The 16,226-nt window shown below is 36.7% G+C and overlaps 1 protein-coding gene across 3 annotated transcripts in view; it reads left to right on the plus strand.

Annotated features, from left to right (window-relative positions):
- COL28A1 (collagen type XXVIII alpha 1 chain) overlaps positions 1–16,226 on the plus strand; it is a 96,971-nt gene that overhangs the window by 35,339 nt on the left and 45,406 nt on the right. For all 3 annotated transcript variants that reach the window (XM_058182190.1, XM_058182189.1, XM_058182191.1), the window contains one exon: positions 14,894–14,962. In XM_058182190.1, the coding sequence (XP_058038173.1) occupies positions 14,894–14,962 (69 nt within the window). The remainder of the gene's footprint in view (positions 1–14,893; positions 14,963–16,226) is intronic.

The following is a 16,226-nucleotide window of genomic DNA, read 5'->3' on the forward strand; positions in this document are numbered from 1 at the left end:
GACCTCTTAGGAATGGGGTGAAGTCAATGGTAGATAGTTTTTGGTTGAAGCTTTGGGGATTTTGGGAAGAGACCATAGAGTCAGGTAGTGTGTTCCAAGCATTAACAACTCTGTTACTGAAGTCATATTTTCTGCAATCAAGATTGGAACGGCTAACATTAAGCTTAAGTCTATTGTGTGCTCGTGTATTGTTGCAATTGAAGCTGAAGTAGTCTTTGACAGGAAGGACATTGTAATAGATGATTCTATGAGTTAAACTCAGGTCATGCTGAAAGTGGCGTAGTTCTAAATTTTCTAAACCCAGGATTTCAAGTCTGGTGGCATAAGGTATTTTGTTGTATTTGGAGGAGTGGAGAACTCTTCTTGTAAAATATTTCTGGACATGTTCAATTGTATTGATGTCAGAAATATGGTATGGGTTCCAAACAGTCATGCTGTATTCAAGAATTGGTCTAGCAAATGTTTTATATGCTCTGGTTAGTAGTGTAGTGTTTTTGGAGAAGAAGCTATGCAAGATTAGGTTTACAACTTTTAAGGTCTTTTTTGCGATGTAGTTACAGTGGGCTTTGGCACTTAGATCATTTGATATGAAACAGGGTGAGGGTCATCAGTAAAGTAATGTCCATCAAGCTTGTACTTAGTGTTTAGGTTCTTTTTTCCAATATGTAAGACTGAGCATTTGCTGGTTGAGATTTGGAGTTGCCAAGTTTTAGACCATTCAGATAAAAAGTCAAGGTATTTTTGGAGGATAGCTGTATTGTTGGTGGTGTTAAATAGTTTGACATCGTCAGCAAAGAGAACACAATTACTTGTAATATGGTCACAGAGATCATTAATGTATAATATGAAGAGTGTTGGTCCAGGAACGCTGCCTTGGGGAACACCACTTTTAACAGGAACAGGATTTGATAGAGCATTGCCAATTTTGACTACTTGTTGTCTGTTTGATAGAAAAGCAGTTATCCAGTTGTGGAGGGGTCCTGAGATGCCGTAGGATTTTAGTTTTAGGAGGAGTTTATCATGTACTACTGAATCGAAAGCTTTACAGAAGTCTATGTAGATTGCATCTATTTCTTTGTCCTGATCAAGATTTGTAGTCCATATATTTTTGCAGTGAAGAAGTTGTAAATTACATGATAATTTTTTTCTGAAACCAAATTGTTTTTTAGAGAGTAGGTTGTTTGTTTCTAGATGGAGGGTAATGGATTGGTTGATGATAGATACCATTACTTTGCAGGTGACACAGCAAAGAGAGATAGGTCTGTAATTTTCAACTAGGCTGGGGTCTCCTTTTTTGAAGATAGGGATGACCGTGGCAAGTGACCAAAGTTTGGGAAGGGAACTGGTCGTGAAAGCTTTTTCAAAAATTATGCTTAGGGGTTCTGCTATATTAGTGGTATAGTAGTAGCATACTTTTAAAAATTATGCACATAGTCCATCTGGTCCAGTAGAGAGGGATGGTTTCAGGTTTTTTTATCCAGGGTTTCTAAATACACCCAGACCCCAGGTAAGAAAACAAAACCAGAGATTTCCAGACTATTTGAAGGGTGTATATATCTCTATGAAGATGCTGTTGCAGAGGACACATGCTATGAAGAAAGGCATACTTATTTGATTCCATAAAGGGACAGGGCCAAGAACACATCCACTCTGCCTAATCATATGGGAGAGGCATAAATAATAGGGACCAATTCTTGTACTCTTGCAATACTTTCCCCAATATCTCAGTTTAAAATGTAAATGAGATGTAAAAGAGTTAGGCATATTGCCTTTAGAGGGGAGAGCACCCCTAAAGAAATATTTTCATAGTTCAAATATTATGGATGGTTTTATATCAAATTAATTTGGGAGAAAAATTTTCTTTTTGCCAATCTTTTCTTTCTAGTACACATTTATATAAATATTATCCTTGATACTACTTTACACATCCATTTAAGTACTGAATAACAAGATGTTTATAAATATAATGCTACTACTCCTGTTTTGCCTTTGATTGTTAAATCACTGTGCTTGTAATGAATGCAGCTTCTATTGCAGCATCTGTGGGTGTTCCTGACGTGAAATATCTTGGCTTTATTTCTAAGGCAACCAGAACATTTGAGGACACAGAGTAATGTGTTTTTTTTTAATGTAGAATACATTTGTGACTGTAAAGATTTTGGAATCTTGGTTTCTCTTCTGTTTTTTCTTTGCACTATTTTCATCCTTGGCTGGTCATCTTTTTTATAGATCACCTCTATTATTTTAGCAAACAAATAAATAAGCAAATGTTTATGAGGATAAATGCCATGCATTAATGAATTTAAAGCTTTTAAATATAATGGGTTGGATTCAGCTGGAGGCACTTGCAACTGTGCTAGGTGTAGCACAAGGGCATTTTCTTCATGACAGGCCTTAGTTTTCCCCCTAAATTGCTATATAGATGCCCACCCAAATTGGGACAGTTGTCATGAAGAGATCCACATTTTAACTTTCTTCCTAATAATACATTGGGGAAATTGCTTCAGGAACTTGAGATCAAAGAAGCTATGATTTGTTTTAACCTTAGTTTGAAACACATACCATAAGATTTTCAGAAAACATAATATGCCATAATTTGTTTCATTGACTTGCATGAATAAACGAAACAACAGTGGAAATTGCCAGGCAATGAAGAAAAAGATAATAGGATAAAAGATCTCACAAAATTTGTAAGCCTTATGAATTATATATTTGTATTATATCTGTAAATTCACTGGAAATAGAAATATACAAAAAGAGGAACATATAAATAGGTTTCAACCTAAAACAATATGTTAAAAGATGCTAACAGGCAGGTATTAATTGAAGATCAAGAAAGATGAAAAGAATACACTGAAATATTTACACTAAGACAGCAGCATCCAAAATACCTCTAGCACTATAAAAGGAAGTTAGATCAGCACTCTAGTTGTTATTACTTTGGAAACTTCAGGAACTCGTGAAATAACTACAAATATGGCAAGTAACAGAAGAATCAGTACAACTATAACTAAGCCATTCCAGCAAATTTGGAAAATGACACTGGCCCATAAATGGGAAGAGATCAGTTTATATATCAATATCAAAGAAAGAAGACTTAATAGGACAAGTAGTCACTTAGCTACCATTGAAGTTATAACTGAGGGTACTTCCAATCTTGATTTGAAGTTTTGACAGTTGCCCCCCTGTAGTTACATGACCAAATTATGGTCTCTTAAAAACTATGGTTACATTTATGCTCTTTATTTAGCGTATAGCAAATAGTTGGACTTATAGTAGTTCAAATGTTAATATCCAGTCCACCCAGCCATTCAAGGACAGGGTAGTCTATGTTGAAAAAAATCAGACATTGGGCCGGTGTAAGCTCTTGATGGGACATTTGGATACAATATGATGGATATTTTGTCGAGGAGCACCACAGGCACACTGAGGGATAGAGACAAGTCCTCACTTAAACAATGAGTCCTGGCAGACACCATGTTGGGTTGACCAGTGCTGGCGAGGAAGTTCAAAACCTGGCACCTTTTGTGCTTATACTCTTTGAAGCATAAGCATGCTCTTTGAAGCATCCCATTGCACGTCATTATGTTTTATGACAGTTTTGCTGAAAACTAATATATACTAAAACGTGCAGTTTTAGTAAAACCGCATGTATGGTGAAGCATTGGTTCACTTAACAACCACTGTTTAAAAAAGTCATAAAATTGGGTCGGTCAATTTATGACCGTCACAATTTATAACCATGATGGGCAGACTCCATTATGATCAAGTTCTGCCTGTATTGCACAATCTTTAATTTCACATGCTGCCCAACAGAACTCATGAAGATCATTCTTCACAGATTAGAGCCCTAGATAAAAGGAAAATGCTTGCTAGTCAGAGTAGTTTTCAAAAAGCTTGAGGAACAAGATAATATTGCTGATGCATACTGGATAATTAAAAAATAATAATTACCAAAAAGAAGTCAGTATAAGCTTTGTTGATTATAGAAATTCCTTTGATTGTAGAAGCTCTGTCAAGCTATGGATGTCCTTAGGAAAACGAGAATCCCAGAATATCTCATTGTACTCATACAAAGTCTATGCATAGGTTATGAGACAACAGTCCATAGAGAACACAACAAAACAGATTAGCTCTAAATTGACAAAAAGGTAAAAAAAAAAGTTGTATACTGTTTCCATATTTATTCAACCTATATCCTTTAACACATATTGAAGGAGCCTGAATTGAAAGAAGATGAAAATAGGTTTAAAACTGTTGGAAGAAACTTTAATTATTATGCTGTGCTGCAAATGTGAATAATAAGTTCTAGTAATATAAATCAAGGAGCACTGTAAAAAATTAATTGATTAAAATTAAATATTAAAAAACCACTAACACAATAAGTTCAGCAATTAGATGAATGCACTGATGTGGTGGATAACTTCCGCCTTTTAGGACCATCAAGAGAAAAGAATTCAGCAGTTGAAAATAAGTGCAATTCAATAACAATGAAGGCTTTGAAAAATATATTCAGGTCAGTGCTGGGTTGCTACCGGTTCGCACTGGAGCGGGTGAACTGGTAGCGGCGGCAGCGGGAGGCTCCACCCACCCTCCCAGATGCATGCACAGAGCTTCTGTGCATGCGCAGAACATTGCGTGAATGCATGAGTGCGCCCACGTGCAAACTGGTAGCGAAGGGTTTTATTTTTTATTTTATTTTATTTTATTAAATTTCTATACCGCCCTTCTCCCGAAGGACTCAGGGCGGTGTACAGCCAAAATAAAACACAGAATATATACAATTAAAAGAATTTAAAAAGAACTATTACTATGTGGCCAATTATTAAAACATTTAAAAATTTAAAATATTATTAAAACCCCAATTTAAAACAGCTATTTATGCCAGTCCTGCTTGAATGAATAAATATGTTTTAAGCTCACGACGAAAGGTCCGAAGATCAGGCACTTGACGTAAGCCAGGGGGGAGTTCGTTCCAGAGTGTTGGTGCTCCCACAGAGAAGGCCCTACTCCTGGGGGCCGCCAGCCGACATTGTTTGGCGGACGGCACCCTGAGAAGGCCCTCTGTGAGAGCGTCTGGTCGATGGGAGGCATAAGGTAGCAGCAGGCGGTCTCGTAAGTACCGGGTCCTAAGCCATGGAGCGCTTTAAAGGTGGTAACCAGAATCTTGAAGCGCACCGAAGACCACAGGAAGCCAGTGCAGACTACGGAGCAGTGGTGTTACATGGGAGCCACGAACGGCTCCCGTTACCACCGCGCAGCTGCATTCTGGACTAACTGTAGCCTCCGGTGCACCTCAAGGGCAGCCCCATGTAGAGAGCATTGCAATAATCCAGCCGAGACGTAACCAGAGCGTGAGTGACCGTGCATAAGGCATCCCGGTCAAGGAAGGGACGCAACTGGCGAACCAAGCGAACTTGGTAAAAGGCCCTCCTGGTGACGGCCGCCAGATGTTCATCAAAGGACAGCCGACCATCCAGGAGGACGCCCAAGTTGCGAACCACCTCCTTTGGGGCCACTAACTCGCCCCCAACAGTCAGCTGCGGATGCAGCTGACTGTACCGGGGTGCCGGCATCCACAGCCACTCCGTCTTGGAGGGATTGAGCTTGAGTCTGTTTCTCCCCATCCAGACCCGTACGGCTTCCAGGCACCGGGACAGCACTTCGACCGCTTCGTTGGGGTGGTCCGGGGTGGAAAAGTACAGCTGAGTATCATCAGCGTACAGATGATAACTCACCCCGAAACCACTGATGACCTCACCCAGCGGCTTCATATAGATGTTGAACAGGGTAGGCGAGAGAATCGACCCCTGCGGTACCCCACAAGTGAGGCACCTCGAGGACGACCTCTGCCCCCCTGTCAACACCGTCTGCGGCCGGTCGGAGAGATAGGAGGAGAACCACCGATAAACGGTGCCTCCCACTCCCAACCCCTCCAACCGGCGCAGCAAGATACCATGGTCGATGGTATCAAAAGCCGCTGAGAGGTCTAATAGGACCAAGGCAGAGGAACAACCCCTGTCCCTGGCCCTCCAGAGGTCATCTACCAACGCGACCAAAGCCGTCTCCGTGCTGTAACCGGGTCAGAAGCCGGACTGGAACGGGTCTAGATAGACAGCTTCCTCCAGGTGCCGGGGAAGCTGCCATGCAACCACACTCTCTACAACCTTCGCTAAAAAGCGAAGGTTGGAGACTGGACGATAATTACCCAAAATAGCTGGGTCCAGGGAAGGCTTCTTCAGGAGAGGTCTTGAAACCCGCCCCTGATTCAGGTGACATAATTTGTCTATACTTACAAAGATTAGAACTATTTGAACATAGGCTTTTCCTGTGGTTTCTATGGATGAGAAAATTTGACTATGAAGAAGCAGGATCGAAAGACAAATAGTTGAGAAGACTCCCAAGAATCTAATGAATAGCTAAGAAAACTAATAAATAGAACATCTGAGTCCACTTCCGTCCTGTAGTACAATATTATTAAGGTGTGGAGAAATTGCCATCTTTGAACAAGATAATTTTATCCTGAAATATTTGATTTAGAAAAGTGGTATTTTTAAGCTTAAGGTACATTGCTTGAATAGTAGGAAGACTTTATAAAATCCTTAATAGATGTGGTGGCGTAGTGGCTAGAATGCAGCATTGCAGGCAAAAACTGCCCACTTCTAGGAGTTCAATCCTGACCAGCTCAAGGTTGATTCAGTCTTTCAGTCTTCCAAGGTTGGTAAAATGAGGACCCAGATTGTTGGAGATAATATGCTGACTCTGTAAACCATTTAAAGAGAGCTATAAAGCACTTTAAAATGGTATGTAAGTGTAAGTGCTATTGCTATTAGTTACCCTGTTCAGTAGGTAGCAAATGAACCTTCTAGCATGGCAAATAAATTTGGTTCTAATGGACAAATCAAACGATGCCTAATTGATCCTCATTCTTAGTAAAGATTTTGCAAAGCTTTATATTTAAAGAATATCATTGATTATTTTCTAGATTTGCAAATATATTAAGCTACAAAAGCCATCTCTTAACTAGTTGCATTTTTTGTATTCTTTAAATTTCTGATAAATTAATTCCTTACTCAGGAAGAAATTATAAAGTAAAGTGAATCATTGTTTACAGTTAATAAGTACCCATTCAACTAGAAAAGGTCAGCTCCGTTTTCATGTTAGTACTATGGCTGACAGATATTTAACAGTCTCTCAAAATTTTGTTATCTTTATAGAAAGAATGTTTAACTATTCTTTTTAACTTTCCAGACACTTATGAATGAATTCTAAGTCTAGTAGTTATTTATATGATTACTCTTTCCAAGTATATAAATAATAAGTCTGTTCTCAAGATAATGCCAGTGAGTGGAACAAGTCAGTTGCTATGGAAGGTCTTTCTCCAAGAGGATAATTAGATGGTTTTTCAACTGAAAAACAAATATGGCACACACTGCCTGTGCCCAAATCTTCTGTTGATACATTCTAGTGCTAGATAGAAATAGCCATTTTATTATATATGAAGATTGTTAAAAAGCTAATCAGTCACAAGATAAATTGATAAGCTCTGATATTCTCCCTGAGTTACAGTCAGGAAAATTGATAGTTCATGAAGCAAAAAAAAAAAAAAAAGACCTGTGTTTAACACACAGAATCATCTATTGTAATATCCTTCCTGTAAAAGACTACTTCAGCTTCAATCGCAATAATACAAAAGCAAACAATAGATTCAAACTAAATGTCAACCGCTTCAAACTTGATTGCAGAAAATATGACTTCTGTAACAGAGTTGTTAACGCTTGGAACTCACTACCTGACTCTATAGTCTCTACTCATAATCCCAAAAACTTCAACCAAAAACTGTCTACTATTGACCTCACCCCATTCCTAAAAGGACTATAAGGGGCGTGCATAAGAGCACAAAAGTGCCTACCGTTCCTGTCCTATTGTTCCCTTTCATTATATCAAATTAATATATTTATTGCATACTTTTACTTATATATATGTTTTTCTTTTATGATGTGTTGTTGTTTTATGTCGATGTTTACTTATACTGTTGTGACAAAATAAAATAAATAAATAAATAATGCCCCATTCAGATGTGTTTTTCTGTACTATCTTGCCTAATTTGCATGCTTTAGCATTATTTACATAGTTACAGTGTGTACTTGCTTTCTTCAATTTTGATCTTTGCATTGTTGTTGAAGCTTTTTATTTATGCTATTGATTTCTGTTGATTTTTAATAATAATTTTAATATATTTTTAAAACTCAAATACATGCATATTTAAATAAATCAGCAGAATTTCATGGTGAGTCATTTTATGGGGTTTCTTAATTTTGATAATAATTTATGAATCCTATCATTATTGTCTGTAAACTTTGATTTTATTCAATTTGATTGTTTAATGATTGATTGGTTATGTGCTATCAATTCATTTTTGACTCCCATTAACCACATGGAAAAGACCTGAAAGAACAGGTAAGGGGCACATCAACATGGAGAAATGTTTTCCATGTTGATGTGTCTCTAATATGTTATTTCTAGGTCTTCAAATGGTGGACCTTATTGCCACTATAACTGAATCCACCTTGTGGCATTCTGGTTTTCTTTCCTTCCATCTTTCCCAGCCTTATTACCTTTTCCTGAGAAATCTAAGATTTATAACTTAGCGATATAAATGATAAATGATTTTGTCTTGTAACCCTATCATTGCTGAAAGAAATCATGCCTTGTCTAGTCACAGAGAAATTGAATGATTTGTTTTCATATAACCCAATAAATATGTATCTGTATATTAACTGAACATATGAAACTGATTATAAAAATATATCTATTCAACAATATTAGATGTTTTAAAATTGAACTAAATTACCATTTTAAACAATACTATATTTGATATTTCTGTTCCCTTTAAAATTATGGGCTTCTTTGTAGGAATTCTATCAGCATAGAAACTTCGCCAAGATAATTAGAAGAAAATAGACACATATTAGCATTGTTATTCTTGGCTTTTCTTCATTTCATGCTGAAGGGAAAAATGTCTTTTGTTGATAATTAACGTCAAAGCATTAACTTTTTCCTAGTCAAGCAACCATGAGGAATAGATTTATAATAAATTTATATTATTTTAATAAAATACCAGTATACAGATCAAAAGTGATGGAAAATATTGAAATATATTCTAGCTTGAAAGGAAGTTTTTAAAGGATGCAGTGCTATGCTAATTGATTCCACTACATGGTTTCTGAAAAAGTTCTTTGTGCTGGCAGAATGTTAGGATACCTGTCATGAAAAATAATGATGTTTGCATCTGCTCTCAGTATATATTTTTTATTTCATTTTGTCACAACAGTTTACACAAGCATCGACATAAATAAAAAACAACATGTCATAAAAGAAATATATATATATATAAGTAAAAGTATGCAACAGCTATGTTAATTTGATATAATGAAGGGAAAATAGGACAGGAATGGTAGGCACTTTTGTGCTCTTATGCACTGAGACCTGAGAAATGCAAATCTCATTATTAATCCTTAGATTGCAACACTACCTATACTATGCGGAAATATAGTTGCAAAAGAACCAAACTGGTGCAGTGGTTCAGACATCCGGTTAGAAACCAGGAGATTGTGAATTCTAGTTCTGCCTTAGACATGAAGCCAACTGCGTGATCTTGGACCAGTCCCTCTCTCTTAGCCTTAGGAAGCAGACAGCAGCAAACCACTTCCAGGAATTAACAATAATTTGAAGATATGTGTGCAGGTGCATGTTTCCACTTACTTTCAAATAAACACATAGAAACCATTTCTCTCTTTTGACTCATTTACTTTAAGGAGAAATTAAAGGGGTGCTTAAATTGTTCTTATTGAGAACAATGAAAGAAATATGTTTTATTCTAACTGGATTTTGCTATATTTTGAGAACTTAATTTATTGTAGATAAATGGACAATTTTATGAAATTGGTATGTCCTGTTTATAAATTTACTGTAGTTGTGTCACTTGAAAGATGGACAACTTGTTTCCAAAAGTTCTCATCCATTATTAGTTGCTGATTTGCTTGCTGGTACAATTTCTGTTGTTTTTGCTTCTACTCCTTAAAGTAAAAGCTTTAATAAAGGCTCTTTTGTCCTAATTAATTGCTCCATGGAAAATAAACATATAACTGGAAATTCATGCTTAAAAACAATCCTTCAGAAAGGAAGTATTTCCTGGAATGGGAAGATGTTAATGTGTCAGACCACCTGTTAGTATTCAGTGAAGTATAGGAACAATTAATGAACAAAAACTAGAATCTGGAGCAGTGAGAAAGCTTTGGGATATTAAGAACACAACTTTAATTAATTGATCTCTCTAAAAACAGATACTATACTATCAATACAATACTAATGAATAAGCAATTGTACTGAAAGGGTTATGGCAAAATAAAAATAATAGATTGTTCAGAGACAATTCTATCACCAAACTGGATTCACAAATCACCCTAACTGGGGGGGGGGGGAATCAATCCCTCTCTTAACATATGAGAACCATAGATATTTATAATTGAAAAAGATAATTGCAGCTTAACATGCATTACATTGTTTTTTTTCACAACAGGTTTTACAGTGCTTGCTATCTGCCTTCTTTTATAATATCTTATGTCATATCATATCATATATGTATAAATACATATCAGGGGTGAAATGCTCCCGGATCGGACCGGATCATGTGATCTGGTAGCGATGGCGGCTGCTGGTTCGAAAGACTGGTAGCAAAAATCCATGGCCCCGCCTCCCGTGCCTCTGCTGAGCCGCACCATCAGCAGAGGGTTGTTTTTTTTAACTTTTAAAAGCCGGTTTTGCTTCAGCCGAAATCTGCCTTTAAAAGTAAAAAAAAGCCTTTGAGGATCCCGCCCCTCAGCTGAGATTGGCAGCCTTTAAACTTAAAAAAAAAATTTAAAGGCTACTCTGGGGATATCACCTGAGTTCCTCATCAGCAGAACCTTAAAAAACATGTTTTCTGTAGAAAACATGTAGAAAAACTCCTTTTAAAAGAGTCTAAGACACTTACCTGATTACTGATCGACCTCATGGCTTTTCTCACAGCCCGAAAGCCCCAGTTTCGCTTTTAGCACCAGACTGAACTAATCTAAATTTAGCTAATCTCTTTCACCACTGAGTGATTAATGCTGTCTGGCTGAGGAACTCTGGGAATTGAAGTCCACAATAAAATAAAATAAAATAAAATAAAATAAAATAATAAAATAAAATAAAATAAAATATAAAATAATAAAATAAAATAAAATAAAATAAAATAAAATAAAATAAAATAAATAAAATAATAAATAAAATAAAATAATAAAATAAATAAAATAAAATAAAATAAAATATTTGTGCAGCTTTCTGAGATTTGGTGTGTTTCTGTAATGTTTCACTCTAACTACACAAACACACAAAATCTCAGAAAGCTTTATGTGGTATTTTGTGTGTGTGTGTCAGTTGTGTGTATGTAAAGTGTGAAAGTTGGTTTTTGAGCTTTTTGTGGCTGTGTGAAGTGTGAAGTGCAGCTACTTTTACATTGTGTTGTGTTGTGTTGTGTGTGTGTAAAGTGTGAAAGTTGGTTTTTGGTACCTCTTATTGTTTTTTATACTTTGTTTATTATTTATTATTATTGGCCATGCCCATCCAGTCATCTGACCACCAAGCCACACCCACCAATTAAGCCACCCCACAGAACTGGTAGGGAAAATTTTTAGATTTCACCCCTGATACATATCATATGAAAGACCTATACAGGTGAAACTCAAAAAATTAGAATATCATGCAAAAGTTCAGTTATTTCAGTAATGTTACTTAAAAGGTGAAACAAATATGTAAGATAGACTCATTACATGCAAAGCGAGATCGTTCACGACATGATTTGTCATAATGTTGATGATTATGGTTTACAGCTCATGAAAACCCAAAAAATCTCAGAAAATTAGAATATTGTGAAAAGGTTCAATATTCTAGGCTCAAAGTGTCCCACTCTGATCAGCTAATTAAGCCATAACACCTGCAAAGGGTTCCTGAGCCTTTAAATGGTCTCCCAGTCTGATTCAGTGGGAATCACAATCATGGAAAAGGCTGCTGACCTGACAGTTGTGCAAAAAAACCATCATTGACACCCTCCATAAGGAGGGAAAGCTTCAAAAGGTAATTACAAAAGAAGTTGGATGTTTCCAAAGTGCTGTATCAAAGCACATTAATAGAAAATCATGTGGAAGGGAAAAGTGTGGAAGAAAAAGGTGCACAAGCAGTAGGGATGACCGTAGCCTGGTGAGGATTGTCAGGAAAAGGCCATTCAAAAGTGTTGGGGACTGTCAAAAGGCGTGGACTGAGGCTGGAGTCAGTGCATCAAGAGCCACCACAACAGACGGATCCTGGACATGGGCTTCAAATGTCGTATTCCTCTTGTCAAGTCGCTCCTGAACAATAAACAACGTCAGAAGCGTCTTACCTGGGCTAAACAAAAAAAAAGAACTGGTCTATTGCTCAGTGGTCCAAAGTCCTCTTTTCTGATGAGAGCAACTTTTGCATCTCATTTGGAAGAACCCAGAGTCTGGAGGAAGAATGGAGAGCCACACACTGTAAGATGCTTGAAGTCCAGTGTGAAGTTTCCACAGTCTGTGTTGATTTGGGGACCCATGTCATCTGCTGATGTTGGTCCATTGTGCTTCATTAAGTCCAGGGTCAACGCAGCCGTCTACCAGGAGATTTTGGAGCACTTCATGCTTCTTTCCGCAGCTGAGCTTTATGGGGAGTCTGACTTCATTTTCCAGCAGGACTTAGCACCTGCCCACATTGGTTCAAACCTGGTTCAATGCCCATGGGATTACTGTGCTTGATTGGCCAGCAAACTTGCCTGACCTGAACCCCATAGAGAATCTATGGGGCATTGCCAAGAGAAAGATGAGAGACATGAGACCGAACAATGCAGAAGAGCTGAAGGCCGCTATCGAAGCATCCTGGTCTTCCATAACACCTCAGCAGTGCCACAGGCTGATAGCATCCATGCCATGCCGCATTGAGGCAGTAATTGATGCAAAAGGGGCCCAAACCAAGTACTGAGTAAATATGCATGCTTATACTTTTCAGAGGTCCGATATTGTTCTATATACAATCCTTGTTTTATTAATTTCATGTAATATTCTAATTTTCTGAGATTGTGAATTTGGAATTTTCATGAACTGTCACCCATAATCATCAAAATTATGATAAATCAAGGCGTGAACTATCTTGCTTTGCATGTAATGAGTCTATCTCATATATTAGTTTCACCTTTTAAATTGCATTACTGAAATAAATGAACTTTTGCACGATATTCTAATTTTTTGAGTTTCACCTGTATATGATATGTAGACCAAAAATTATCAGCAGTACTGCTCTTGAGCTGCAAAAGTTAAGCTCCAACCCTTGCAAAGATTGTTCCTAAATATAGTACAACTTTGAAATTTCTGCACATTTCCAAAACGAGCAGATAATGTCTCCATTTGTTGTTTATAGTGGAGAAAGGATTAGAAGTCAATAGGTCTATTATATGGAGAAATGAAATATGTAATGAGGAATACGGATAAAATCTGGATCTAGAATACAGATTGACTTTTACATCCTTTCTATACTGCTTTATTGCAGTAATGCAATAAATGAAAAAGAAACAATATTGTATAGTGATATATGTATATTTCATCTGTATATATGTGTGTTTAATTTTTTCTTCTCATTTTGTTCTTTTCTTTGTTTTTCTGTTCTAGTATTTTCCTTAGATTTTTTAGTGTTGCTTTTTTCTTCTTATACTAATTTTTATATGATAGATCTTATAAAATAAATACAGTTTTTTCCTTTGAAATACATATTTTCTATTATAGCAATATTCTCGGTAATTATATATATATGGAATGTTTTTTATAAATTTTAAAGTAATGCTAATAATTATGTTTTTATAGTTTCATAGAACTCAGAGGAACCAGGAAATTGCTGATAAATATATATGGGTGATTTGTTATGAGACTTGTAATCAACAGCATGTACACGGGGGTGCTTTTGTCGTAGTTCAGACAGGCATTAGATATTTATTTACTCTTCTTTAAGAAAAGAAAAGAAAAAAAAAGATGGAAGAAGTTTTATTGATTGTTATTAGTTGCGAAGTCGTGTCCAACCCATCACAACCCCATGGACAACGTTCCTCCAGGCCTTCCTAACCTCTACCAACCTCTTGAGTCCATTTAGGCTTACGCCTCCTGCTTCAGTGATTCCATCCAGCCACCTCATTCTCTGTTGTCCCCTTTTATTGGTAGATGCCAATAAATGCAAAACATCATCTTGACTGATCTCCCCAGAATAATTATTCAACTGAAAATTTCATTTGGAGGAAAACAATTTTCAGGATGGGCCATCTTATAAATTTATTCCTTTAGCAGCACAAACATTCAAAATAAATGCAGAAATTATCTTATTAAAAGTAAAAACTGAAAAATTAATAGAATGCTTTACAGAGTAAAACCATTATTTGTGAAATAATTTTTTCTATTCTGACCACATGTTCGAGCTTGTGGTTCCAAGGGTCCCTTATGTTGATACTGATAGATTATATTATCCCTTAGCTGCTTTCTGTATTAAATTTATTTTTTTAATTGTGTTTTAACCTTTTTAGCTGCTTTTATGATTGTTTGCAGTCCAGAGTCACTGGTTTAAATTGGGCTGTTATACAAATTGAAGGAATGAGTGAATGAATGTTCTACTTTACCTGAAGTTTTAATCAGTAAAATTAATAAAGGATCAAGTTAGCACTATTGGGAATCTGGATACACTAAATGCCAACATTTAATTTCTTACCATTTATTTTCCCATGATACAAAAAATTAATTAGTAAATTTTTATTCATTTTAAGGGAGAGCCAGGACCAGCAGGTCCTTATGGTCCTGCAGGAATCCCCGGAATTGGATATCCAGGACCTAAGGTAATACACACGGAATCATACATAGCTCTATAAACTGCAGACAGAGGACAGCAGTCTACAAGGTATATTACTACCTTGTATGAATGGGAAAATGGAGCCCTTCTTAGCCTTTCAATGTTTTACGTTTCTACTTTTTAAATTATATAAACACAGGAAAATTAAATGTAACAGTGAAAATAGGGCTGACACATTTAAAAAAGAAAGAAAATAACACATAAAGCAGAGGTGAAATCCAGCAGGTTCTGACAGGTTCTAGAGAACGGGTAGTGGAAATTTTGAACAGTTTGGAGAACCAATAGTGGAAATTTTGAGTAGTTTGGAGAACCGGCAAATACCACCTCTGGCTGGCTCCAGGAGTGGGGAGGGAATGGGGATTTTGCATCATCCTTCCTCTGGAGTGGGGTGGGAATGGAGATTTTGCAGTATCCTTCCCCTGCCATGCCCAAGCTATGCCGACCAAGCCACACTCATAGAACCAGTAGTAAAAAAATTTGGATTTCACCACTGCCATAAAGTTCTCATTTTGCCACTTAGTGTCATCACTACTCTAGTTCTAAACAAAAGCGAAATGTGCGCTTCTAACAAGCTAAATTTTTCCCTGGCCATCGAAAGGAGGTTGTATTCATCATTTCTTCAAAATAAAATGAAAAAACCGAAACACCTCTTTGACCTGAACAATGAGGTAGGACGTGTCTTTTCACGTGCAATCAAAAAGCCAGTAGACAGAGTTCCATTTTGTTGGCAAGAGAAACATTTAAAAAATCAATGATGTCTTTCTCACAAGTTAATCTATCTAAGGTGTAAAGCCAGCCAACTTGTGTCAGAATATGACAAAGCAATCTTGCAAGCACCTCTGTTATTGTCTCCTTGTCTGACAGCTAAAATGTAATAATAGCAACTTGTTCCTTATTCAATGTACTAAAAACCTTTCATGCCACTGAAAATGTAAGTCTGTGATAGCTCTCTCATAGTTCCTAAGAATAGGAAAAGACTGATGGGAGGATTTACAACAAACCATCTTGTTATATGGCAGCCATGATGGCCCAGATAAAAAATTAATATAAGATTTTTTTGGGGGGTGGGGAATTTAGATATTCTGACATTGATAAAAGTTAACAGTTACTTCTCTGAGAGGTTTTGCATCCTCAGAATTTTGGCAAGACCATATAATGTAGTGAAGTCCAATTTGTTTACATTACTTCCATTACTTCTTATGATAAGCCCCTATGTTAAAGCTTCTGCAGTTGATAGGATTTGGGATTCA

This window comes from Ahaetulla prasina, chromosome 4 (assembly GCF_028640845.1).
Source record: "Ahaetulla prasina isolate Xishuangbanna chromosome 4, ASM2864084v1, whole genome shotgun sequence".
Classification (NCBI taxonomy): Eukaryota; Metazoa; Chordata; class Lepidosauria; order Squamata; family Colubridae; genus Ahaetulla; species Ahaetulla prasina.